Source organism: Oncorhynchus masou, chromosome 23, assembly GCF_036934945.1.
Source record: "Oncorhynchus masou masou isolate Uvic2021 chromosome 23, UVic_Omas_1.1, whole genome shotgun sequence".
Lineage (NCBI taxonomy): Eukaryota > Metazoa > Chordata > Actinopteri > Salmoniformes > Salmonidae > Oncorhynchus > Oncorhynchus masou.
Genome location: NC_088234.1, coordinates 48,155,806 through 48,181,822, shown reverse-complemented (window position 1 = coordinate 48,181,822; position 26,017 = coordinate 48,155,806). Strand labels below are relative to the sequence as shown.

The following is a 26,017-nucleotide window of genomic DNA, read 5'->3' as shown; positions in this document are numbered from 1 at the left end:
TCTATAGGGCTGTGGATATACCATACTCCGTCTATAGGGCTGTGGACATACCATACTCAGTCTATAGGGCTGTGGACATACCATACTCAGTCTATAGGGCTGTGGACATACCATACTCAGTCTATAGGGCTGTGGACATACCATACTCCATCTATAGGGCTGTGGACATACCATACTCAGTCTATAGGGCTGTGGACATACCATACTCCATCTATAGGGCTGTGGACATACCATACTCAGTCTATAGGGCTGTGGACATACCATACTCCGTCTATAGGGCTGTGGACATACCATACTCAGTCTATAGGGCTGTGGACATACCATACTCAGTCTATAGGGCTGTGGACATACCATACTCAGTCTATAGGGCTGTGGACATACCATACTCCATCTATAGGGCTGTGGACATACCATACTCAGTCTATAGGGCTGTGGACATACCATACTCCATCTATAGGGCTGTGGACATACCATACTCAGTCTATAGGGCTGTGGGCATACCATACTCCGTCTATAGGGCTGTGGACATACCATACTCCGTCTATAGGGCTGTGGGCATACCATACTCCGTCTATAGGGCTGTGGGCATACCATACTCCGTCTATAGGGCTGTGGACATACCATACTCCGTCTATAGGGCTGTGGATATACCATACTCCGTCTATAGGGCTGTGGACATACCATACTCCGTCCATAGGGCTGTGGACATACCATACTCCGTCTATAGGGCTGTGGACATACCATACTCAGTCTATAGGGCTGTGGACATACCATACTCAGTCTATAGGGCTGTGGACATACCATACTCAGTCTATAGGGCTGTGGACATACCATACTCCATCTATAGGGCTGTGGACATACCATACTCCGTCTATAGGGCTGTGGGCATACCATACTCAGTCTATAGGGCTGTGGACATACCATACTCAGTCTATAGGGCTGTGGACATACCATACTCCGTCTATAGGGCTGTGGACATACCATACTCAGTCTATAGGGCTGTGGACATACCATACTCCATCTATAGGGCTGTGGACATACCATACTCAGTCTATAGGGCTGTGGACATACCATACTCCGTCTATAGGGCTGTGGGCATACCATACTCCGTCTATAGGGCTGTGGACATACCATACTCCGTCTATAGGGCCGTGGGCATACCATACTCCGTCTATAGGGCTGTGGACATACCATACTCCGTCTATAGGGCTGTGGACATACCATACTCCGTCTATAGGGCTGTGGATATACCATACTCCGTCTATAGGGCTGTGGATATACCATACTCCGTCTATAGGGCTGTGGACATACCATACTCCGTCTATAGGGCTGTGGACATACCATCCAGCATGATGATGACAATGACAATGATGATAAAGGGCTGTTGAATGATAAACACAGATTGTGCAAAAAAGAGCCTAAAATCATATTTCTAGTGTTAAAGTTTGTGAGAAACAAATGTGTACTCAGGGCACCATTGGGAATGAGTCACTGGTCTCAATTGGGCTACCCTGAATAAATAAAAGTGAGACAGGACGGGAAGCGACCCAGGACGTGTGTGCTTTGGGGACCTTTAACAGAATGTGACTGGCAGAACGGATGTTGTATTTTGAGGATGAGGGCTGCAGTAGGTATCTTAGATAGGGGGAAGTGAGGCCTAAGAGCTGGTGCGCAATCTCTAATATTAAGGAAGTCTCGAGGTTCTGCTCGCTTGAGTTAGAATACCTCAAACTGTAGACCATACCAAGAGAGTTTCATACAAACTGATGCTGGCACTAAGACCGCACTGAACGAGCTGTATAGGGCAATGAGCAAACAAGAAAATGCTCATCCAGAGGCTGTGCTTCTACTGGGCGGTGATATTAATGCAGGAAAACTGAAATCCGTTTTACCTCAGTTCTACCAGCATGTGCATCTAGAAGAGAAAAAACTCCTTTACTCCACACACAGAAATGCATACAAAGCTCTTCCTCTGCCTCCATTTGGCAAATCTGACCATAACTCTATCCTCCTGATTCCTGCATAAAAACAAAAGCTCAATCAGGAAGTACCAGTGACGCGCTCAAATGGAAGTGGTCCAATGAAGTGGATGCTAAGTTACAGGACTGTTTCACTAGCATAGACTGGAATATGTTCCGGGAATCATCCGATGGTATTGAGGAGTTTACCACATCAGTCACCGGCTTCATTAATAAGTGCATCAATGACGTCGTCCACACAGTGACCGTAAGTACATATCCCAACCAGAAGCCATGGATTACAGGCAACATCCACATTGAACTAAAGGCTAGAGCTACCTCTTTCAAGGAGCGGGACACTAATCGGTAAGTTTATAAGAAATCCCACTATGACCTCTGACGATCCATCAAACAGGCAAAGCATCAATAGAGGACTAAGCCTGAACCCTACTAAGTCGGATTGGAAGTTCGTCGGATGTGGCAGGGCTTGCAAACTGTCATGGATTACAAAGGGAAACCCACACGCAAGCTGCCCAGTGACGTGACCCTACCAGATGAGCTAAATGACTTCTATGCTTGCTTCAAGGTAAACAACACTGAATCATGCATGAGCGCACCAGCTGTTCCAGACGACTTTGTGATCACGCACTCTGTAGCTGATGTGAATAAAACCTTTAAACAGATTAACATTCACAAGGCCGCAGGACCAGACGGATTACCAGGACGCGTACTCCGAGCATGCGCTGACCAGCTGGCAAGTGTCTTCCCTGACATTTTCAACCTCTCCCTGACCCAGTCTGTAATACCTACGTTTCAAGTAGACCATCATTGTCCCTGTGCCCAAGAACGCCAAGGTAACCTGTCTAAATGACTATCACCCCGTAGCACTCACATTTGTAGCCATGAAATGCTGTGAATGGCTAGTCATGGCTCACATCAACACCATCATCCCAGACACCCTGGACCCACTCCAATTTGCATACCCCCCCAACAGATCCACAGATGACGCAATCTCTATTGCACTCCACACTGCCCTCTCCCACCTGGACAAGAGGAACACCTATGTGAGAATGCTATTAATTGAGTACAGCTCAGTGTTCAACTCATCACTCTAACTAAGCTCATTACTAAGCTAAGGACCCTGGGACTGAACACCTCCTTCTGCAACTGGATCCTGGACTTCTTGACCGACCGCACCCAGGTGGTGAGAGTAGACAACAGCACATCTGCCATGCTGACTCTCAACACGGGGTCCCCTCAGGGGCGCCTGCTTAGTCGCTTCCGGTTCTCCCTGTTCACCCACGACGGCGTGGCCACGCACAACTCCGACTTAACGGTAGTAAGCCTGATCACCAATGACGATGAGACAGCCTATAGGGAAGAGGTCAGAGACCTGGCAGTGTGGTGCCAGGACAACAACCTCTCCCTCATTGTCAGCAAGGCAAAGGAGCTGATCGTGGACTACAGGAAACTGAGGACCGAGCACGCCCCCATCCACATTGACAGGGCTGTAGTGGAGCGGGTTGAGAGATTCAAGTTCCTCGGTGTTCACATCACTAAGGATCTATCATGGTCCACACACACCAACACAATCGTGAAGAGGGCACGATAACACCTCTTCCCATTCAGGATTCTGTAAAGATTTGGCATGGGCTCTCAGATCCTCAAAAAATTATACAGCTGCACCATTGAGAGCATCTTGACTGGCTGCATCACCGTTTGGTATGGCAACTGCTTGGCATAAGGCACTACAGAGGGTAGTGTGTACGGCCCAGTACATACCTGGGGCTGAGCTTCCTGTCATACCACACGGCACCAAGTCTGGAACCAAAAGGACCCTGAACAGCTTCTACCTGCAAGCCATAAGACTGATAAATAGTTAGTCCGGGTAGCTTTTTGGTTAACTATTTAACTATCTGCTACTGTTTATTATCCTGTTGCCTCGTCACTTTATTTCCAGTTATATGTACATATCTACCTCAATTACCTCGTACCCCTCGACTCAGCACTGGTATCCCGTGTATATAGTCTAACTAAGCTCATTACTAAGCTAAGGACCCTGGGACTGAACACCTCCTTCTGCAACTGGATCCTATCACTACTCATTGTGTATTTATTATTACTTTTATTATTATGTGTTATTGCTTTTGTATTATTTCTCTCTTTTCTTTCTCTCTGCATTGTTGCGAAGGGCCTGTAAGTAAGGATTTCAATGTTCGTCCACACCTGTTGTTTATGAAGCATGTGACAAATAAAATTGGATTGGATTTGACTTGAGGTTCAAAAAGCCAATAATGACTGACAACGAGGGACTGATGAGGACACACTACTTTAGTTTGTGTGATTGACCTTAGATGTGTCTGTTGTCTGCAGACATTTTTGTTCAGGTTGTAATGTCGACAGGATACATTAATGCTTTTAAATGCATTCTGCCTTATTCAGACATATTGAGCCATTTGACACAAATAGAGAAAATGCACTGCAGGGAACTGTCTGGTGGTTTCAACAGATTAAAGATAGATGAAACTAAGATAAAAAAGTAAATAGATTAAAGATAGAGGCCCACCCACAACCAAATTGGAGAATGTCCCCCTAATAAAGCACAAGATGCCGAAATACGCTCTTTGTAAAATAATTGATCAATTAGCTGCCATAACTCAGTTGTTCATTGGTTTAAATGTTTTGTGGTCTTTCCTAGACGCTGGGAGGGCGGAGACCCCGGAGTATCCAATCAGAAGACGCCTACCACCATCCTCCTGACCCCAGACAGGAAGTTCCATAGTTTTGGCTACGCAGCACGTGACTTTTACCATGACCTGGATCCAACCGAGTCCAAGCTCTGGCTCTACCTGGAGAAGTTCAAAATGAAACTCCACACCACTGCGGTAAAGACAGACAGACAGACAGACACTCTTCCCTTATTACTGTCTGCCCTTGTGCAGGGCTGGTAGCTTGGCTGCCCTGAGATGACTTTGCAGCAAGCTCTTGAAGTTCTGTGCAAAGTAGGAGGTAACACAGCCAGTAACTGTTGGCTCAGGCTAGTGTTATTGCACATATTTCACCATAGAATTATGAATGGACATGATTTGGATCAGGCTATTCAAGTGTGTTGGCTCAATCTGTCTTAGTGTTTATCAGTAGATGTCTGTTTGGTGTTTCAATTCAAATATTACCACAACATAGAACTTTTTGTTTTCTCTGTCATCGTTTCTTTCCCCCAATCAGAATCTCTCCATAGACACAGAACTCCATGCAGCCAATGGGAAGCGAGTAAAAGCTATTGATATTTTTGCATATGCTCTGGCGTTCTTCAAGGAACAAGCACTTAAGGTAAAGTATTAACAGGTTCTACTGCACGGTATATCTTTTATGCAAAACAATACACTGAGTGTACAAAACATTAGGAACACCTTCCTAATATTGAGTTGCACCCACTTTTGCCCTCAGAACAACCTCAATTAATCAGGGCATGGACTCTACAAGGTGTCGAAAGTGTTCCACAGGGATGCTGGCCCATGTTGATTCCAATGCTTCCCACAGTTGTGTCAAGTTGGCTGTATGTACTTTGGGTGGTGGACCATTCTTGATGCACAAAGCAAACTGTTGAGCGTGAGAAACCCAGCAGTGTTGCAGTTCTTGACACACTCAAACCGGGGCACCTGGCACCTGTTACCATACCCCGTTCAAAGGAAATTCAATATTTTGTCTTGCCCATTCACCCTCTGAATGGCACACATACACCATGTCTCAATTGTCTCAAGGCTTAGAAATCCTTCTTTAACCTGTCTCCTCCCCTTCATCTACACTGATTGAAGCTGATTTAACAAGTGACATCAATAAGGGATCATAGCTTAGCTCATGTTTTGTACACTCAGTGTATATTGAATACATGTATCTGTTATGAATTAGAAATAGCTCTAAATACTTAGTGATAGTGCTGATGTTATGGTGTGTCAGGGAAAACAGATACCATGTTTAATGTGATCCCGTGCAGGAGTTAAGTGACCAGGCGGGTGCAGAGTTTGACAACACAAACATCAGATGGGTCATCACAGTGCCAGCCATCTGGAAAATGCCAGCCAAGCAGTTCATGAGGGAGGCAGCCTACAAGGTGGGTGGGCCCCTGTCAATCAACACACACCCATGTTCACTCGCATGCAATCACACAGAGAGGCACGTACGCTCATGCATATACACACACAGACACACAGTCAAATATTTAATTTGAAAAACTGTCTGTCTGCCGTATTCTGCTCTCAACATTTCAAACGACAATATTGTTGCAGATCAAACCATCTATCCCCCTCAGGGTAAATGATGCTCCCGCATAGTCTCACCACTAGCTCTTAACAGGAAAGCCATCTGTCGTTTGACAAAGGTACTGCAGGTACTTGGGAGAGAAAGTGATGACGGGACATGATTAGCTTTGTCGCTGCTGTGATGCATTGCAGATAGGAGAGAGGTGGGGGACTGCTCTGTGGCAGACCACCCTCCTCCCTCTCTCCTGCATGGGGGCAGACCACCCTCCTCCCTCTCTCCTGCATGGGGGCAGACCACCCTCCTCCATCTCTCCTGCATGGGGGCAGACCACCCTCCTCCCTCTCTCCTGCATGGGGGCAGACCACCCTCCTCCCTCTCTCCTGCATGGGGGCAGACCACCCTCCTCCCTCTCTCCTGCACGGGGGCAGACAGACTGGTCCACGACTGCGGTAGAGGAGAGGGAGGAGAGCTGGAGGGAGCCAACAGGGAAAGGGATTACTTCATCACTATGAGTCGTCTCAAGAGAGAGAGATAATATGAGGATAGGACAGTGGGACAAGGGATAGCAGGTAGTGGGTGCATACTGAGGATGAGAATAGAGGAAGAGAATGAAGTGGCTATTGTGAGAATACTCAATAGACTGTGAGAATAAATATTAGGACAAATAGCATGGTACTACAGATCATTAGACAGTATAGTGAAACTCCAGTGTATACTATTCCTCGATACAGACATGCCAGCTAACAGCATCACAGCATAGTGACACAAGCAGGGTTGTTTGTTTTCCCCCCCCAGAGGAGAAGAGTGGTGGGAGGGAGCTGCAGAGCTGTATGATGAGCACATGGTGGTATAGGTGTGGTACTCTATGTAGACTGTAGAGGAATGTCAGGGCAGAGGCCTGGAGGAATGGATGTGTGCAGAGGGACGGGGGACGGGGTATAGTACATGGGAGAATGTCAAATCCCACTGGTTGAATCAACGTTTCCACGTCAGTTCAACGACAAACATTATACTTGATGACGTTAAAACAACTTGGAAAACTGATTGGATTTGCAAAAAGTCATCAACGTAAGGGAAAATGTATGCACTCACTGGATAAGAGCATCTGCTAAAAAAAAATTGTTTTTTTTAACCCAACTTCTAACCTAAATCCAATGACATGGTGACATGTTTTGTTGATTTCACATTGAATTCACGTTAGTTGTAAATCAGAACTAGACATTGAAATGACGTCTGAGCCCAGTGGAATGGGTGTGTCAGTCTGTCTGAGGCTGCAGCACCGGATAGAGACACCACCCTCCCCTCTGCAGTGAACAAAGAAGATAGGCTGGGGTGAGGGAGGGAGAAGGGAGTGGGGAGAGAGAGGGAGGGGGGAGAGAGAGGGAGAAGGGAGGGGGGAGAGAGAGGGAGAAGGGAGGGGGAGAGAGAGGGAGAAGGGAGGGGGAGAGGGAGAAGGGAGGGGGAGGGAGAGAGAGGGAGGGGGAGAGAGAGGGAGAAGGGAGGGGGGAGAGAGAGGGAGGGGGGAGAGAGAGGGAGAAGGGAGGGGGGAGAGAGAGGGAGGAGGGAGAGAGAGTGAGATGGCGAAGGAGAGATGTGAGTTGGAAAGGAGAAAGGCTTTTTAGGTGGCTTGACCACTTGATATCTGCAGTGGGGATTGAGGTACAGTAAGAGGGGGAGGATGTTCGGGGGGATGGCAGTGGTGGTGGGGGAGGCTGCGTATCTGCAGTGACTCAGCATCCTCTGGCTTTATAATTTATTATTGGCACTTACCCGCTCCTCCCTCTTCAACTTTCCTCCTCCGCTCCTTCACCACATCATGCAGATCTCACAGAGCGGAGGGATGTGATACAATGCTCAGATTTTATACGTAGTCTGTCTTTTTCTGTGTGTATTGTGGATAGAAACACAAACCAGCCTGCACAGCATATGTTCATTGATTGGTTTCTATTGTTCTGTTGATCGATAGGTCTCCATTGTTCTGTTAAACAATAGGTCTCTGTTGTTTGATAGGTCTCCATTGTTCTGTTGACCGCTAGGTCTCCATTGTTCTGCTGTTCGATAGGTCTCCATTGTTCCGTTGATCGATAGGTCTCTATTGTTCTGTTGATCGATAGGTCTCCATTGTTCTGTTGATCGAAAGGTCTCCATTGTTCTGTTGATCGATAGGTCTCCATTGTTCTGTTGATCGATAGGTCACCATTGTTCTGTTGATCGATAGGTCTCCATTGTTCCGTTGATCGATAGGTCTCTATTGTTCTGTTGATCGAAAGGTCTCCATTGTTCTGTTGATCGAAAGGTCTCCATTGTTCTGTTGATCGATAGGTCGCCATTGTTCTGTTGATCGACAGGTCGCCATTGTTCTGTTGACTGATAGGTCGCCATTGTTCTGTTGATCGATAGGTCGCCATTGTTCTGTTGATCGATAGGTCGCCACTGTTCTGTTGATCGATAGGTCTCATTTGTCTCTGATGTTCGAATGCTGCAAAATCAGTGGTTGCTTGAGGAAATGTAATAGCTTTTGGAAATTCCTTTTATGTTAGGATCGTATGATTTATCACTGAGTATTTTCCTGTTCAAATCTGTGGCTTGCCCAGATCCCCGTACTTTCCTAAAAGCTATTTATCATTTAGTAGTGAACTAGATTGTTTTATATTAATTATGGTTGTGTTAAATGGTTCCAGCTGTAGATTGTATTTACACAGTATTGTATAAGTGTATGTAGACAGTATATTTGCTTTTACAAAATTAATTATTTGAGTACTGATGGCCATATTGTCTTACTTCCTATTTGGAGGTATCTTGAATCCTTAGCATACCCTGAATACTTAGCAATGAGGGTTGACCACAGCAACTTACTAGGACAGTTATTCACAATGCTAGTTTTAAAGCAGATGTCCGGTATTTCCTGTCTGTGCTCTGCTTTCCTCTAGGCTGGTCTGGTTCCCCGTGACACCCCAGAGCAGCTGATCATCGCCCTTGAGCCTGAGGCAGCCTCCATCTACTGCCGCAAGCTCCGCCTGCACCAGATGATTGACATTGGCACCAAGACCACCCAGAATGGTTTCAGCCCCAATGAGAACGTGGGGGCAGGGATGACCCAGGGTAAATCCCACCCTGCGACCCCACAGGCCAATAACAATATGAGCATCACATTGAACATCCCAATAATGTACCATAATAACATTTTGCATCCCCATGTGCCGATTTCATACAGTATGTGCCTCTCAAATTAATATTGAACTATAGATTGGTTATAGGTTGACAAGCATGCTTATAATTCCAAAAGTGTTAAATCTGTTGAGTTCAGTCTGGATAACTGGTTGGCAGGGGAGAACCATCTTTCCACTGATGTCAGGTCACAGATTACTACAGTGATATTGTAGTTTTGTTATTGTGGCATTGTAAGTTTATGCTAATAGTCAAACAACCAGTGCCTTCAATTAATCGTAAACATACATTTCCTTTCAACGGAAAACATGTATGTGACAATATCCTCAGCCCTAACATCACTTTTATTGTCATATTCAGACACTAAAAATGCATGGGAAAATTTCTAATAGTCACTCCCTGTCTATTTGCCTTTGCTCCTTTTTCCTAAAATTCCATTGAATACTATGGGAAAATTGGCCTATGTACTGTGTATTTCAATTACGTTTTGTATTCAGGATTTAACATGGCAAATATACTGATATCTGATTGTACAGAAGGTCATTAAAACAGCAAATAATGCCACCTTAGAACTGGTCCATATTATCCAATGACATCCAATCTAATTTGACAGCATGCGAATCAGCAATAGCAAATGACTCCCTCAAGCCTTTCCTCTCTCTCACTCATCAAAAACTCATCAAAGAGTTTTTGTTCTCCACAGATGATCTAAACCAGAGATTTAGAAGCTTGGTGACCTTCAGTCCTATCTCTCTACGCATTTGACTGGGGATATGACTGAATGCCACTCACAGTAGCATTCACTTGCATGCATGGCAATTATTAATCTCCCCTTTCTTTTAGTTCAACAGCTCATCAGCAGGGAGAATGTGTATTACACCTATGTTGGTTCAATTGACGTCACAGGGGCACGTGCCCCCTTAGATTTGTCCTGTTTAAAAATGAACAATATTATTTTTTATTTTTATTTATTTTTTTCTCTGTAATACTACTAACCACCTAGCAATTTTATGAAGTTGTCTTTAGCCTGGATACATTCCCAGTCTCTCAACCTCATAACTACTACATTTCAGGCTATCCATCGAGTCTCAGCTGGCATGCACACAAAAAAAAGCAAGCAATTACAAAACGTACTGAATAAGACTCACAATCCTTTCAATCCTTTACCCAGATTTTAGCAGAGATGCAGAGAAGAAAATAACCACCTGTCCTTTAAAAAATAAAAATAACCTCAGGAGTATACAGACAGCTACATTTTTGGGGTTCATGACGCCCCTGATTGAATCCATTCTTCCAGTTGTCTGTGACCCTGGTGAGAGGCTGACATTTATCCAAGGTGTCAATTCAAAACTATATGCTCCAGTCCTTGAATGCCAAGTATTTTATGACAAACATATCATTTCTACCATCTGTCTTAACATATTCCCTGAACGTGATTCACTTGTTATAGTAGTACTGCAGCTTTAGTTTGAATTCAAAAGGATTCACCCACACATTCAGTAGAGGAAACGCTGTAAGACAACAGTGTACATGGTATACTGTCTTTAATAAGAACTGAGATGAGATATGATTTACTGTACTGTATAGACAATTATTGTTGATTTTGAATACTCAGTGCAACAATAAGAAAACAGTATTCGCTCTTTAGCTGGGCACTTGTTGCCTTGCGGTTCTTGGATGAAGATCATTGCATTGATGGAATGGTCACTGCCTCCGTCATGGTTTACAATGCTCGAACCACATGCTGTAACACAGCTGAAGGCTACTGGTGTCTCTTTGGAGCAGATGTGTTCCTATGTTTTTCCTTTATAGACTCTGTAATGGCCTGTTTCAGGCTGTGTCTGGTCAGCCTATGAACACATACTGTAAGACTAGCAGAGTTTGTATGTTTCCTGTATATCTCTACAACCCTGTAAAATGCTTAGTTTGTTGTCCAAAATGGTGCTCAATGTGTCCCAAGGCCATATACAGGATTTCAGAACTAGTGAGGTCAATGTAGCACCATCCAACGGATATATCTTTTACTAATAATAATTATGGAATATTAAGTTGGTTTGAAATAAACCCTGTGATGAATAGTCAGATTGTGTGTAGGCCTAGCGCCTTCCCTCCAGTAGCAATGCAGAGGTCAGAGAGGGGTCGGGGGAAAAAAGAGGGCGCAAGTCAATATCCCCGTCTAATGCTGGGGTTTCCAACAGGATGTTACAACTCTTTTTGTGTTGGAAGAGACGTGTACTCTCTGTCCAGCTGCTGCTGTTTCCTCCTTACATGAACTTTCCCATAATGGCTGCCCCTCTACTCGAGCAGCTTCCTCCATCGCTAACTCACAACATTCTCACAGCGTTCCTGGAAGTTTATTTCTTCATTTTGTTGTCTGTGTTTTGACATGTTGATGGAAGAGGTAATGGTGACATAGATCGACCCCACTCTCACACCTTCCTGAGAGCTAATAGGAGTAGAAAATGCCTCTTTCCTCTTTGTGCTTCCCAACTGTTGAAGGAAATGTCCTTCTGTCGTCTTGATCGCTGTGGTCATGCTACTACTACTGTCTCTTCGTGTTTTCAGCCAGTCTGTATGTGATTAATCCCATCATTAGCCCATAAGTACTGATCATAAGAGCATTCTCCAGTTTTGAACATTGAGCATAAAATGTCCTTGTTCTTTCATCCTTTTGCAACTAACACATTTTTTTTCCCTGTGTAGGAATACTATTTCATCAGCGACACACTGATAAAGCACCGTTTCAAAATGAGTACATGAATTGAAACACTAGAAACTTGTCAACCCAGAATCTCTGAGATGGGTACCTGCGGTGAAGCCACAGTCTAGAGTTCTATCGCTGACTTCACATCTAGACATCATGTAACCCTATCATCCTGTTGCTTGACTTACATTGTATGACCCACACAGCTTCACCAAAGAGCTTTCACCCTTCTCACACTCGGTCATTCTCTCTCTGTCAATAACCAGCCAAGGAGCCTGTCCGGAGCAAACGGCAGAGCCGCACCTTTTTGGTGGAAAATGTCATAGGGGAGCTTTGGTCGGAGCTGGAAGAAGGTAGAGTCTCTTTCTCTCTTTTACGCTTCGGTTTCTCTCTCCCTCCTTCCTCTCTCTATTTGCTCTTGCTGTTTCTTATACTGCTGATCATGCATTGTGCTAGTTATTCACTACCCTAAAAAACAGCGACGTGCTTATTGAGTGGGAGGATCTTCTCTACTTAATGTCTTTCTAGTTTTTGCTTATAACCTCATGCTTTTACGATCTAATCGGTTACTTTTCTCACCTAATCAAATGCTTCCTGTAGGTTTGGCTGGATGTTGACATGTCAGGGATCATATGGTTGTTTACATCAGTGGTTCCCAACCAGGGGTACTTGGACACCTGGGTGTACTTGGCCTATCCACAGGGGGTACTTGGACACCTGGGGGTACTTGGCCTATCCACAGGGGGTACTTGGACACCTGGGGGTACTTGGCCTATCCACAGGGGGTACTTGGACACCTGGGGGTACTTGGCCTATCCACAGGGGGTACTTGGACACCTGGGGGTACTTGGCCTATCCACAGGGGGTACTTGGACACCTGGGGGTACTTGGTCTATCCACAGGGGGTACTTGGACACCTGGGGGTACTTGGCCTATCCACAGGGGGTACTTGGACACCTGGGGGTACTTGGCCTATCCACAGGGGGTACTTGGACACCTGGGTGTACTTGGCCTATCCACAGGGGGTACTTGGACACCTGGGGGTACTTGGCCTATCCACAGGGGGTACTTGGACACCTGGGGGTACTTGGCCTATCCACAGGGGGTACTTGAAGACTTATGAGACCATATGTTTACTGGTAAAATGCACATGAAGGGGTACGTCAGGGGTACTCCAGGCAGAGCAAAATTCAGTTGGTGCTACAGTAAGCAAAAAATGTTGGGAATCACTGGTTTAAATGACCACATAGTGATTACTGACCACTGTGACAGTGTGGGCATGGTGATAATATAAGTTATTCACTGTATGAAAGGACTGTAATCCAGTATAGCAATTAGTTTGTCCTCTATCTCCCTCCGCCATGCCCCTGATACAGTATAGTAGCTACACTGTATCTAGGTCGCTACTACCCACTTGGGATTTTAGGGCTTGACAGTATCATGACTACTCGTGTTCAACATCCTCTGAGTGTGTCCCAAAAACAGAAGCTGATTTTAGAGGAAAATGTTAGAAGTCATGCTTCAGAGGCGCTATTGGCTACCGCTATAGTCTTCTGCCCCTTGTCGTCCAATGACATTTCTCTCGCTCCGCGTCGCCAGGTGACCGCTATATGGTGGTTGACTGTGGTGGCGGAACGGTTGACCTCACGGTCCATCAGATACAGCTCCCCGAGGGACATCTCAAAGAGCTCTATAAGGCCTCAGGTACAGAGACTGCTCAATGCTCATATAGCAGCTCTTGCTGTATGCATGTTACACTGAGATGGATCTAGGCAGTGTCCTCAACACAACAACAATCACATTATTCTGGCTGTTATATTGCATTGTGGGGTGGATGCTTGGACCCCTAGACTAAAAAATACTTTCATAGCAGAAGTGTAGCGGTAGGCTTAATCAGGGTCCATGCAACCAACTCTATGAGTTCTATGGACTCTTGAGTCATTTGAGCTGTTATTGACCGACACTCATTTTGGCCTTCTCAGGTGGTCCTTATGGCTCCATTGGTATTGACTATGAGTTTGAGAAGCTCCTGTGTAAGATCTTCGGGCCCGACTTCATCGACCAGTTTAAGATTAAGCGGCCGGCTGCCTGGGTGGATCTGATGATCGCGTTTGAGTCCAGGAAACGGGCGGCGGCCCCGGACAGGACCAACCCCCTGAACATCAACCTGCCCTTCTCCTTCATCGACTACTACAAGAAGTTCAGAGGTCACAGTGTGGAACACGCCCTGCGCAAGAGCAAGTGAGTGTGTGTGTGATTAGGGAGAAGGGTTAGAGGACTGGTACAGGATACCGCGCACACCGAAAGTCTAGAGCTCAATCAACTCCCTATTGAGTGAATACCCTATTACCCAAGCATGTGTCTGAACGATATGTCGTAGCTGTCAGATGTAATATACACTGAGGGTATAAAAAATAGGAACACCTGCTCTTTCCATGACATAGACTGATGTCATGTGCTAAATCCACTCCAACAGCCGGAAGCAGGTGAAAAAGGTAACTCAAATAACCATATTCAACCAAGCTAATTTCCAATTCCTATGAATTTTTTTGATTACAGAGGTAGCAAAACTGTACTTCTCCCCCACTTAACATACTACTTGACCAGTTGGGCCTAAGCTTGCTGTACAACATTAAAACCCATTCAGTATTTCTGCAAACAGGCTCTCAAAGTGCTTGATAGGAAGCCCAATAGCCATCATCACTGTTATATCCTCAGAAAGCATGAGCTCCTGAGTTGGGAAAATCTTGTGGAATACACCTACGCATGTCTCGTATTCAAGATCCGAAATGGCCTGACTCTCCCTCCACTTAGTACTTTTGTTAAACAGAAATCCCAAACCCATGACAGCAGATCCACAAGGTCTGCCATGAGAGGTGACTGAATAGTTCTGTTAAGGAAGAGCACCTTTAGTCAATCTGCTTTCTCTGTGAGAGCTTCCCATGTCGGGAACACACTTCCATCAGACACACAACTGCACCACCTATCGCACCTTCACAAAACACTTGAAGACATGGCTGAAGGCCAATCAGATTTGTGAACATGGTCCCTAACTGTGTATTGCCGCTTTCCATGTTGTCTGTAGCTTGTGAGATGTGGAAACACTGTTGCTTTTATAGATTTTGTTTTGTTGCTTTTTGTGTTATGTTCCTCTGTCTGTGTGCTACGTGTCGCTTGTTCTATGTTGCTCTGCATGTGCTCACTGCTCGTCTGTGTTGTTATTGTAATTGTTTTTAATAACCTGCCCAGGGATTGCGGTGGAAAATTAGCCGGTTGGATACACCGGTACTTTTACAGAAACGTTTATTAATGTGCACTGTCCCTGTAAAAATAAACTCAGTGTAGATAAAGGGGAGGGGACAGATTACAGAATGATTTTTAAGCTCATTCTTAGGAAGAAACTCACTATTAGGAAGTGATGCTTTGTACACTCAGTGCATGTTTACTTGGTGTATGTATCCATGTGAATACACACAAGCTTCCTCTGCACAGATTTCATTTTCATTACAGAAACATGTAATGACCAACTTGCGACATATTACAATATATTGTCCATTATATACCAGGGAATTCAGAATTCACCACCTTTCCCCCTCCACTACCTCAGTCAGCTCATTAAGAGACTGCAGGGTTCATCAGTGATATCAGAGTGATATCAGAGTGATACAGGGTCTTTATGTAAGCAAGCTTTATTTGAATGTTATTCAGTCATTTTTTTATAAATTCAAGTGCACAATACTGCACCAAACATTAATATGGGTAAAACTACTACTGTCCATACTACAGTGTGTAGGCAGGAAGAAAGCATTTCACACTTGTGTCTTGGCTGAAATAATTTGAACTGAATGAACCTGAGTGAGAATACTTAGTCAGCTACTTACACTAGTCTAGTGTATTGTACATATACTAGACTAGTATCTCACTTTGAAACCACCCTGTAGTCTGGGTGTTAACGGTCATGTCTTGCATGCGTACAGATTTTCATCTCTTATTAAAATCATGGGACCTTTAAAGACATTCAGATTCCCGAAACCTGAGCCTCCAGTGGTCCTGTGGGCCCTCTGACTCACAGTCATAACTGTAAATCATTTAGTCTGTCTCACTCTGCTGGAGAAGCCTTTGTGTGAAAGAGTGTGTGTATGTGTGCACTGGCAAGCACACACACTCACAAACACCTGGGAGAATACTCAAACGATACCAGATGGGTTCTATACACTCCTATAAGATATGTTATATGGGTTCCTGAGTGGCCCAGCCGTCTAAGGCACTGCATCTCAGTGCGAGAGGTGTCACTACAGACCCTGGTTCGATTCCAGGCTGTATCACAACCAGCCGGGATTGGGAGTCCCATAGGCCGGTGCACAATTGGCCCAGCGTCATCCAGGTTAGGGTTTGGCTGGGGTAGGCCGTCGTAAATAAGAATTTGTTCTTATCTGACTTGCCTAGTTAAATAAAGTTTAAATAAAATGTTACAACAAGAGCAGAGTGAGGGGAAGGAGTATACAGTACATATATTTAAAAAAAACACATGTCTCATGAAAGAAACTCACGTGAGCTACTGTATTGAGGCAGACACCACTTATCCATTGTTCTCCTACAGACATAAATGTGACCCACCAGCTCAATTTGGGTCTTATTTAGCAACATTTTAAATTGTGTTTTTTTGCACTGGATAAAAGAAGATACTCAGAGCCACAACATGGTATATCATACACTGCATTTTAGGAACAATGGGAAAGTAATTCTGCTTTGAAAGTTGATAAAGCTGCAACCCCACCTTTGAGAAAATGGCCCTTGAATGTTTTCCTACTTGGGAGCTCGTCTTTGTCGACACCCCTTCAGCATCGTTCACACCCTCTTAAGCCTTGGCCTCATATGGGAATCTGGAGATGGATGGGGCTATGTGCTAAACAGTAGGCTATAACTAGCAATGCAAAGGGTTTTCTGAGCTACAACTAATATTACAACACAGCGAGCCAGCAAACTAACGTTGGCTAGCTAGCTAACAGTATGCTTTAACTTCCAATTAAAACAACTTTCTGACTAAATTAGAAACGTATAATATCTGACTCTTCCCATATACATGGATGAACGGTTGTTTGGCCTGTTGTGTCAAGTCATTCCGGTTCACACTGACGGTGTACAGAAAGTAGTCCAACACAACTTTTTTCCACTGAAATTCAGGGCAGCAATGTTGTTGAGAGCAGTAGCAACACTTTTGCAGTTCTCCTTAGCTAACATATATTTCATAAAAGCCTCAGTAGCAAGGACACATATGTTCAAATGTCTCTCCTGTGAAGTAGGGACATGTGACATATGCCCAGCTTCCTGAAAGGGGTCACCAATATATTCCTTAGAGAGCTCACTGTGTTAAATCTCCATATAGATAATATACCAAGCACCAGGGGTAAAATGTAGTGGAAGACACAGTGATTTCCTTATATCCATTCAGGGGACTGTAAAAAAGGTTTTGTTTCCTAAAGACGTCATAGGTCACATACTGTACTGACAGAGAAGGAAGACTGGTTCATGGTGCATTGTATCAGTGCTTTTACAGTAGCCTACCAATCAGAGCAGGGTCAATAATGGCATGCTTATCTCTCCTCTCTTGTCTCTGCAGTGTGGATTTTGTGAAGTGGTCCTCCCAGGGCATGCTGAGAATGAACCCTGATGCCATGAATGCCCTCTTCAAGCCCACAATAGACCACATCATTCAGCACCTCAGTGAGTAGCAGCTCTTACTAATACAAACCCCATTTTTGTTAAACACTGAGGGACTACATATACAGTCGTGGCCAAAAGTTTTGAGAATGACACAAATATTAATTTTCAAAGTCTGCTGCCTCCGTTTGTATGATGGCAATTTGTATATACTCCAGAATGTTATGAAGAGTGATCAGATTAATTGCAATTAATTGCAAAGTCCCACTTTGCCATGCAAATGAACTGAATCCCCAAAAAAACATTTCCACTGTATTTCAGCCCTGCTATAAAAGGACCAGCTGACATCATGTCAGTGATTCTCTCATTAACACAGATATGAGTGTTGATGAGGACAAGGCTGGAGATCACTCTGTCATGCTGATTGAGTTCGAATAACAGACTGGAAGCTTCAAAAGGAGGGTGGTGCTTGGAATCATTGTTTTTCCTCCGACAACCATGGTTACCTGCAAGGAAACACGTGCCGTTATCATTGCTTTGCACAAAAAGGGCTTCACATGCAAGGATATTGCTGCCAATAAGATTGCACCTAAATCAACAATTTATCGGATCATCAAGAACTTCAAGGAGAGCGGTTCAATTGTTGTGAAGAAGGCTTCAGGGCGCCCAAGAAAGTCCAGAAAGCGCCAGAACCGTCTCCTAAAGTTGATTCAGCTGCGGGATCGGGGCACCACCAGTACAGAGCTTGCTCAGGAATGGCAGCAGGCAGGTGTGAGTGCATCTGCACGCACGTTGAGGCGAAGACTTTTGGAGGATGGCCTGGTGTCAAGAAGGGCAGCAAAGAAGCCACTTCTCTCCAGGAAAAGCATTGGGGACAGACTGATATCCTGCAAAAGGTACAGGGATTGGACTGCTGAGGACTGGAGTAAAGTCATTTTCTCTGATGAATCCCCTTTCTGATTGTTTGGGGCATCCAGGAAAAAAGCTTGTCCGGAGAAGACAAGGTGAGCGCTACCATCAGTCCTGTTTCATGCCAACAGTAAAGCATCCTGAGACCATTCATGTGTGGGGTTGCTTCTCAGCCAAGGGAGTGGGGCTCACTCACAATTTTGCCTAAGAACAAAGCCATGAATAAAGAATGGTACCAACACATCCTCTGAGAGCAACTTCTTCCAACCATCCAGGAACAATTTGGTGACGAACAGTGCCTTTTCCAGCATGATGGAGCACCTTGCCATAAGGCAAAAGTGACAACTAAGTGGCTCGGGGAACAAAACATCACAATATTTTGGGTCCATGGCCAGGAAACTCGCCAGACATTAATCCCATTGAGAACTTGTGGTCAATCCTCAAGAATTATGCAAGAATGGAATGCCATCAGTCAGGATGTGGCCCAGAAGTTAATTGACAGCATGCCAGGGCGGATTGCAGAGGTCTTGAAAAAGAAGGGTCAACACTGCAAATAGTGACTCTTTGCATCAACCTCATGTAATTGTCAATAAAAGCCTTTGACACTTATGAAATGCTTGTAATTATACTTCAGTATTCCATAGTAACATCTGACAAAAATATCTAAAGACCCTGAAGCAGCAAACTTTGTGGAAATTAATATTTGTGTCATTCTCAAAACTTTTGGCCACGACTGTACTGTAGAGTCTGAGAGATGTAGCCTGTGATGATTATACAGTAGGAAGCTGTCAATGTGTTTGCCTGCAAGGGTTGAAACCTGAAAGGCAAATCAGCGTGAGTGAAAGTCTCAGTGTGGAAATGGTGTCAGTCATCCATTTTTATGAGCTGAGGTTTCTGAACTTACAATCAAAATGGCTGAGGTTCCCAATGTTTCCTTGTAACTCGCAAATCTAAGGTTTAGAAATACTGCAGCCTATCTAATGCTAATCTAATCTATTGGTCCTGCTGCTGTCTTGAAAATGAGACATATCTCAACTGACCTAGATGAATAAAGCATGATTATGTTTTCAGTTTGGATCATCTCCATACAGTATGTGAGCTTCCCACACAGGCTTAATTGAAAGCATGCCCATCCCATTCCCAGCTCAAGGGAGTTGAGATCCCGAAGAGTCATTTGGGGAGTGCACACTGTACCCCTAAGTGTTCCTTTCACTGTACATTGAGCAGTCTTCCCAGTACTCCCACCTAGAATAAACCAACCTACTACAATAATGCATGCTGTCGTTTTGGATAGAGAGTAAGAAGTGGGTCACATTACTGAATTCCTAGAGTAAACAACTTGTTTGTTGAAGAGGTTTTTAATGGAGTTACTAATGGCATAACACATCTGCTAATGCCTGCAGAAAATTGACATTTTACTTCACATACTGTAGAGTAGAACTCCTGTTGAATAATAGCTCTTCCTTTCAGCTGACCTCTTTGATAAGCCGGAGGTGTGTGACATCAAGTTCCTGTTCCTGGTGGGCGGCTTCGCTGAGTCGCCGCTGCTGCAGCAGGCGGTGCAGAACATGCTGCATGGCCGCAGTCGCATCATCATTCCCCATGACGTGGGCCTCACCATCCTCAAGGGGGCCGTCCTCTTTGGCCTGGACCCCAGCGTCATCAAGGTGCGCCGCTCGCCCCTCACCTACGGCGTGGGCGTCCTCAACCGCTACGTAGAGGGCAAGCACCCACCTGACAAGATGCTGGTGAAGGACGGCACGCGCTGGTGCACCGATGTCTTCGACACCTTCATTGTGTGCGACCAGTCCGTGGCCCTGGGTGAGACGGTGAAGCGCAGCTACACGCCTGCCAAGCCCAGCCAGCAGGTCATCATCATCCACATCTACTGCTCGGAGAAGGAGGGCGTGGGCTTCATTAGCGAGCCGGGTGTGAGGAAGTGCGGCACGCTGCGGCTGGATGTGACTGGTACGGAAACTAGCGCCGCACGCCGTGAGATCCAGACGCACATGCAGTTCGGGGACACGGAGATCCGGGCCATGGCAGTGGACGTGGCCACCTCGCGTACTGTCAAGGCTAGCATCGATTTCCTCGCTCAGTAAATAGGGTGACAGAACCAGAGGGTCAAAAGGTCATAGGAAGTGAAATCTCCAGGAGCACAGCACACAATGAACCAGAGGACAGTGGCTAGAATACTGTAGCAGTATATTGATCTTTAGGCCTGTTCAAATTCCCTGTAGCATGATAAGTGCTAGTTTGTTTCTGCTTCAGCTAACTCCTTGGTCAGAAACAAACAAGCTCTCAGGTTTTCTACCATCTGTGTATGTACTGTGTCTAGTCTTAAATGCAGGCTATATTGATGTGCTCTGCTCTAGAGATTTACACAGACTTGCAGATATTGCTACTGATACATGCTACTCATACATTCAGGTTCATTGTGTGTTATCTGTAGTTGTGTGCTGTAGCTGTTTTAGGTCATGCTAGATGGATACTGTAGTGGATACTGTAATACTCCTCTTACAGTGTCAACATCATGCTATGACACAATGCTGCACCAACCTCAGTGTCCTCTTCAACCCTGGCTCATGGGACCATCTTTTCATAACTCCTATGATTATTAAGGCATTTAAAACCAAACCCCTGGGGCTTCCATGAACATGCAGTTATATACACTAGCATTCAGATACTTAACCTACTCATCAGACCAGAGTTGTGAGTCATGGTTGGAGACCACCTGAGATGACGAGGGAAGGCAGTGGTTCTCCAACAAAAACACTCCATTTGATCTGTTTTCAACAGTAAAACGTTACAGCAGTCAAATTCATTCCACAGAGGGCCGAGTGTGTGCAGGTTTTTGGTTTTTCCTTTCAATTAAGACCTAGATAACCAGGTGAGGGGAGTTCCTTACTAACTAGTGACCTTGATTAATCAATCAAGTACAAGGGTGGAGCGAAATCCGGCAGACACTCGTCCCTCCGTGGAATAAGTTTGACACTTAACAGGGTAGCTTTCGAATCTGTATTTATCTCCACCGTCTCCTGTGGTCCGGACCAAGATGTCATAAAAATGAGTTCTATTACCATACGAAAACAAACTTGGTGCATTAGCTTTAAAAATGTTTGGTCAAATTTAGTCAAGACAGTCTCCTATCCTGTCAACAATATATGTTTAATGGTTTATTGTGTACTGCGAACAAATCTGTGTTGGAAATATAGAGAGACTAACAGCCACCTATTTAGACACCAGGCTAAAGACATTAATTTCTCACAAACAATGTAAAAATCCACCTCGCTGGTTAATATGTTGCGCTGATCCACAGCCAAATATACATCCTTGAATGTGAAAAGTGGCAGAGTTGACAATGCTGCTAGCTGAACCTGCAAACTGATTTGAATATAACCATTGCCATGTGCTTTGTGCTTTGTTGTTGCCTTCATTTGTTATGCTTATGATTCAACGGAGGACAAAAAGCCACTTAATTTCCTTTTTGAATATTTCATATTCCGGAGATTTCTGTACAATTGCAGGCCCTTAAAAAGGAAAGATTACATTGAAAATATGTTTATTTCTGTAAATACAGTATTTAAATATTGTACAGATTTTTAGCGTTATTATTTTAGCAGCTTTAGAACAGAGTGTGTGCTTTCACGCAGACACTGTATTTCATTATTCTCACCAGCCATGCATGGCATGTGTCAAGGCAGAATTTGAATTTGCATATTCATCGACAATGAGTGAAAGTGAACGTTGCCTGTGTGTTGCTCTGCGATTGAAAAAAGAAACTTGAATACCTTTGCCCTTAAAACATGAGTGGTTATTGTTATGGAACATGGAGTTTCTTTGGGTTGGGAAAACCCTTTTAAATGTTTTAATTTTATTAAATGTTTTTATTGTTATTGGTAAGACAGGTACACATGGACAAGAAACAAGTGACAAAACGAAACAGGACAAAGATTTCCCCTCCCACCCCCCTTCCACAGAACTTCCCTAACCCATAGTATGATTAGTGGTTCACAGTAGCTGTCTACAGAGTCATGCGCTGATGAAAGAGCAATTACGTTTCTTTCACTACCGATGTAGGATCTTAATTTGATACCTCTTTTGTTGATGAGAATTTTTCTGCACAGCAGGAAGTGCAAACTTGTAGTATATTCAAAGTTTTAAAAGGCTTCTAAAGTTTGTAATTTCCACTTTAACATTTCATTTGCCCTAACTTAAAATGTATCATACCCTACTAAAAAAATGTCCATTAATTATAATCCACATAATAATTCACATTTCCTGTTGCTGCTGGATTGTTTGACAAATTGACTCAAATTAAGATCCTACATCTGCAGCCTCATGCATACGTGCTACAGATATTTCCATGTGGGTAAATCATTTTGTTTGCTGTGCAACTGTAAATTTGTATTTAGTTTAGATTACATTTTTTAAATTGGTTTGGTTTATGAAAAACCTGCATTCTGGTTTATGAAAAACCTGTATTCTACATTCAAATGATCGATAGTAAATCTTTGTTGGCTCTTTCTAACGACAGTAATTGCAAATTCAAAACTATCCTTCAACCACCCTGCAAATAATATAAAGAGACGGTTGAAAATCTCTGCCCTTCTCTCCCAAACAATAGTAATACAAGAGCAATAACACCTTGCAATTGCAAGGGTCCATGAAACATTTTTGTGCTGTGCTTCCATTTTAAATTTGCTTCAAGGCTGCAGCTACTGGAAGCTGCTGTTGAAAGTATTATCCCCTAAATCAAGTATCGATGGAAGGAAACAGCAAAATAAAAACAACTTGATATTTAAAGATTGTGAAAATCTATAACCTTGTTCAATGAAAAATAAAGATACAATTAATAGCTTTGCAAGTTATAGCACAGACAATGCAGGATAACCTTATTTGAAGGTTAATGGTCTTTCTTCAGTGTTCCTCTATGAGAACCCTACACTAAGGGGTTTAAAACTCATTTAAATGAGAAGCTTTGATCTATGATGCTGCCTATGGCACTCTCCTGCAATGCACGTTTTGCATAAGTAACTCTTTACGAATGGTGAGAAAACATCATTTCTAACAACACTTTTTTAGGTTTGAGGTTTAGTTGTGGTGATAATGTTACACCACCATGTGTGGAGAAAAGTGTGGCCTTTTCAAATCCAGATGCAAGGACAAATGAACCATTAACTGTGAAGGCAACGTTTGTACATGTCCCAATCACTCATCTCACCCACTGTTATCAGAGCAGATCTGTTCAATCTATGGAAAGCCCTGAAGTGCTTTCTCCGTCCTAATAACTAATATCATATTAATCTATATGTCATGTTAATCGAGCTGCACCTTCCCCATCCCCACCATTATATGGAGGTCAATGTATGACTACTAAGTTGAAGGAAATAAAAATACATAATTTTGTTTCTTTAATGTATTTCTACTTTGATAAATACCATGTATTTTGTGCAACCTCCAGTATATTGTAATGCACAAGATGCTGTATGTAGCTGCTTTACTGTATACTCAAAGCTATGTCAGAATTGTATGTTTAGCTAAAGTTTGCATTGTATGTAGTTTATAATGCAGAAGAAGATGACAACTGGCACGCTAAAGAGAGTAAATATGTTGAATTCTATGGTAATTGATGAATCTGGAGTTGAATGGGTGGATAGGCAATTAAGGAGCATAATTGTAGCAAGATTCTGCACACCAAAATAGAAAGTGCTTAACTCTTAATCTAGATTTTACAATATTACAGGACATACAAGTTCACTGCTACTTGATTCTGTGCTTGTTGTAGAACAAGTGACTTCACTATTCTGCCAAATTTGACATTCTTACTTCATGTTTCACAAATCACACATTTTTCAGTTTATCTTTGGGTTGACGCACATGTGATTTTTCTACTGTTGAGTTAGATGTCTCCTGCTCTTACCATTTTAACTAAAATGTGTTGTATCCACAGCCAAACTGTCATCCAATAAAATGTAGGTGTATTTCAAAGAATATCTGACGACCTGTTGTTATTAGTTTCTGGTGTCATGACAGCCCGAGGGCATGCTGGTTGTATGACATACAGTACATGATACACATCAAAAACACATATTACAACCCTTCACACATAAATAACAGGAAGAAAGGCAGAAAACAGACTATATAATGCTTTTACATTTTGCCAGTGCAGTGTCTGTAACCAGTCAAATGTGTTTTATCACTAATATTGGAAACAACAGCTACAATGTATTCTGCAATAAATCAAAAGTTTGGAAATCCAATTCAAGCTAATTTTATTTGTCTATTTATTCTCTTCAGTGTTAGAAACATTTGATGAGGAAAGTCCAACACAGCTGCAGATCTTTAAATGGGTGTGACCAATTTGGATCTGTGCCCTCGGGAGCCAAAAACGAGATTATCTGAAAAGCAACACTGCTCTCCAGTGGATATTTTTAGAAACTACAGTACCTGAGACGCGTAATAGCATTGAAATTATGGAATATCTTGTACTGTGTGTAGTGATACCCTGCTTCACCAACTGTACCTGTTTTTGAGACAGTTCCAACTCAGTGGTCTATATCTCCATGATAATAAGAGATAAATTATTTCAAACTGTGGTGCTCATCTGTTTCTGATCTCTCCACCCAGTCCAGAAGAGTTTATAGGGAGAAAGAACAGTAGATCAAGATTAAGCTCCAGCTGTTTTTGTTCAAATCCAAGACTAATTGACGTGCACTGTGTCAAGTTGTGACGTTATGGAGACATGGCTCCATATTGTCCTCTGGCTGCCAGTGTCTATTAGACCTAATGGCTTTGGAGTGCCTTATGTAGTACTCCTGTAGTACAACGATGATTGGTACAATTTGTCCCGGGTTTGATAACAGAAGTTGTGAAATAAGCTCTGGCTTCAAACCAGCCTCACTGTGCTATTCTCTACTTGTACTGCTGTGCCATTATTCAATTCACATGTACATAGTTTTGGATTATACTGTAAGTCCTATGCTAAATTGTAGTTAGCCTCAAGCACCCTTGCTAATGATCCAACAAGCTGAATATGAAACTAAACACAGGCACTTCTTATTCAATCACCGTGTGCATTTAGGAGCGAGTGTGTTATTCTAACAGGAGTGTTAGTGGAGAGGCTCTCAACCCCACACAGGGCAAGAATGTTTTTAGTTGGTGGATGTGTGAGAGGGGGATGGGGAGGGTGTGGGCGCTAGATAGGTGCGCTGGTTGCCCCCAAAATGGCTGGAAAGTAGGGCAGTTGCTACGGCAATTTCAAGGGGGAAATCTCTCGAAGTAGGCCCTTCAGTTGCTGGTGTGATCCCTCCCACACACTCTCACATACTCTTACACACTCATATTCTCTGTCAGA

The 26,017-nt window shown here is 43.7% G+C and overlaps 1 protein-coding gene across 1 annotated transcript in view; it reads left to right on the top strand.

Moving 5' to 3' along the window:
• LOC135510964 (heat shock 70 kDa protein 12A-like) overlaps nucleotides 1-24,654 on the top strand; it is a 48,267-nt gene extending 23,613 nt beyond the window's left edge. The window contains exons 4-12 of the mRNA XM_064932322.1: nucleotides 4,657-4,843; nucleotides 5,184-5,288; nucleotides 5,953-6,069; nucleotides 9,149-9,320; nucleotides 12,357-12,443; nucleotides 13,690-13,794; nucleotides 14,073-14,331; nucleotides 17,711-17,814; nucleotides 20,131-24,654. Coding sequence (XP_064788394.1) covers nucleotides 4,657-4,843; nucleotides 5,184-5,288; nucleotides 5,953-6,069; nucleotides 9,149-9,320; nucleotides 12,357-12,443; nucleotides 13,690-13,794; nucleotides 14,073-14,331; nucleotides 17,711-17,814; nucleotides 20,131-20,762 — 1,768 coding nt within the window. The 3' untranslated portion in view covers nucleotides 20,763-24,654. The remainder of the gene's footprint in view (nucleotides 1-4,656; nucleotides 4,844-5,183; nucleotides 5,289-5,952; nucleotides 6,070-9,148; nucleotides 9,321-12,356; nucleotides 12,444-13,689; nucleotides 13,795-14,072; nucleotides 14,332-17,710; nucleotides 17,815-20,130) is intronic.
• Nucleotides 24,655-26,017: the final 1,363 nt, after the last annotated feature.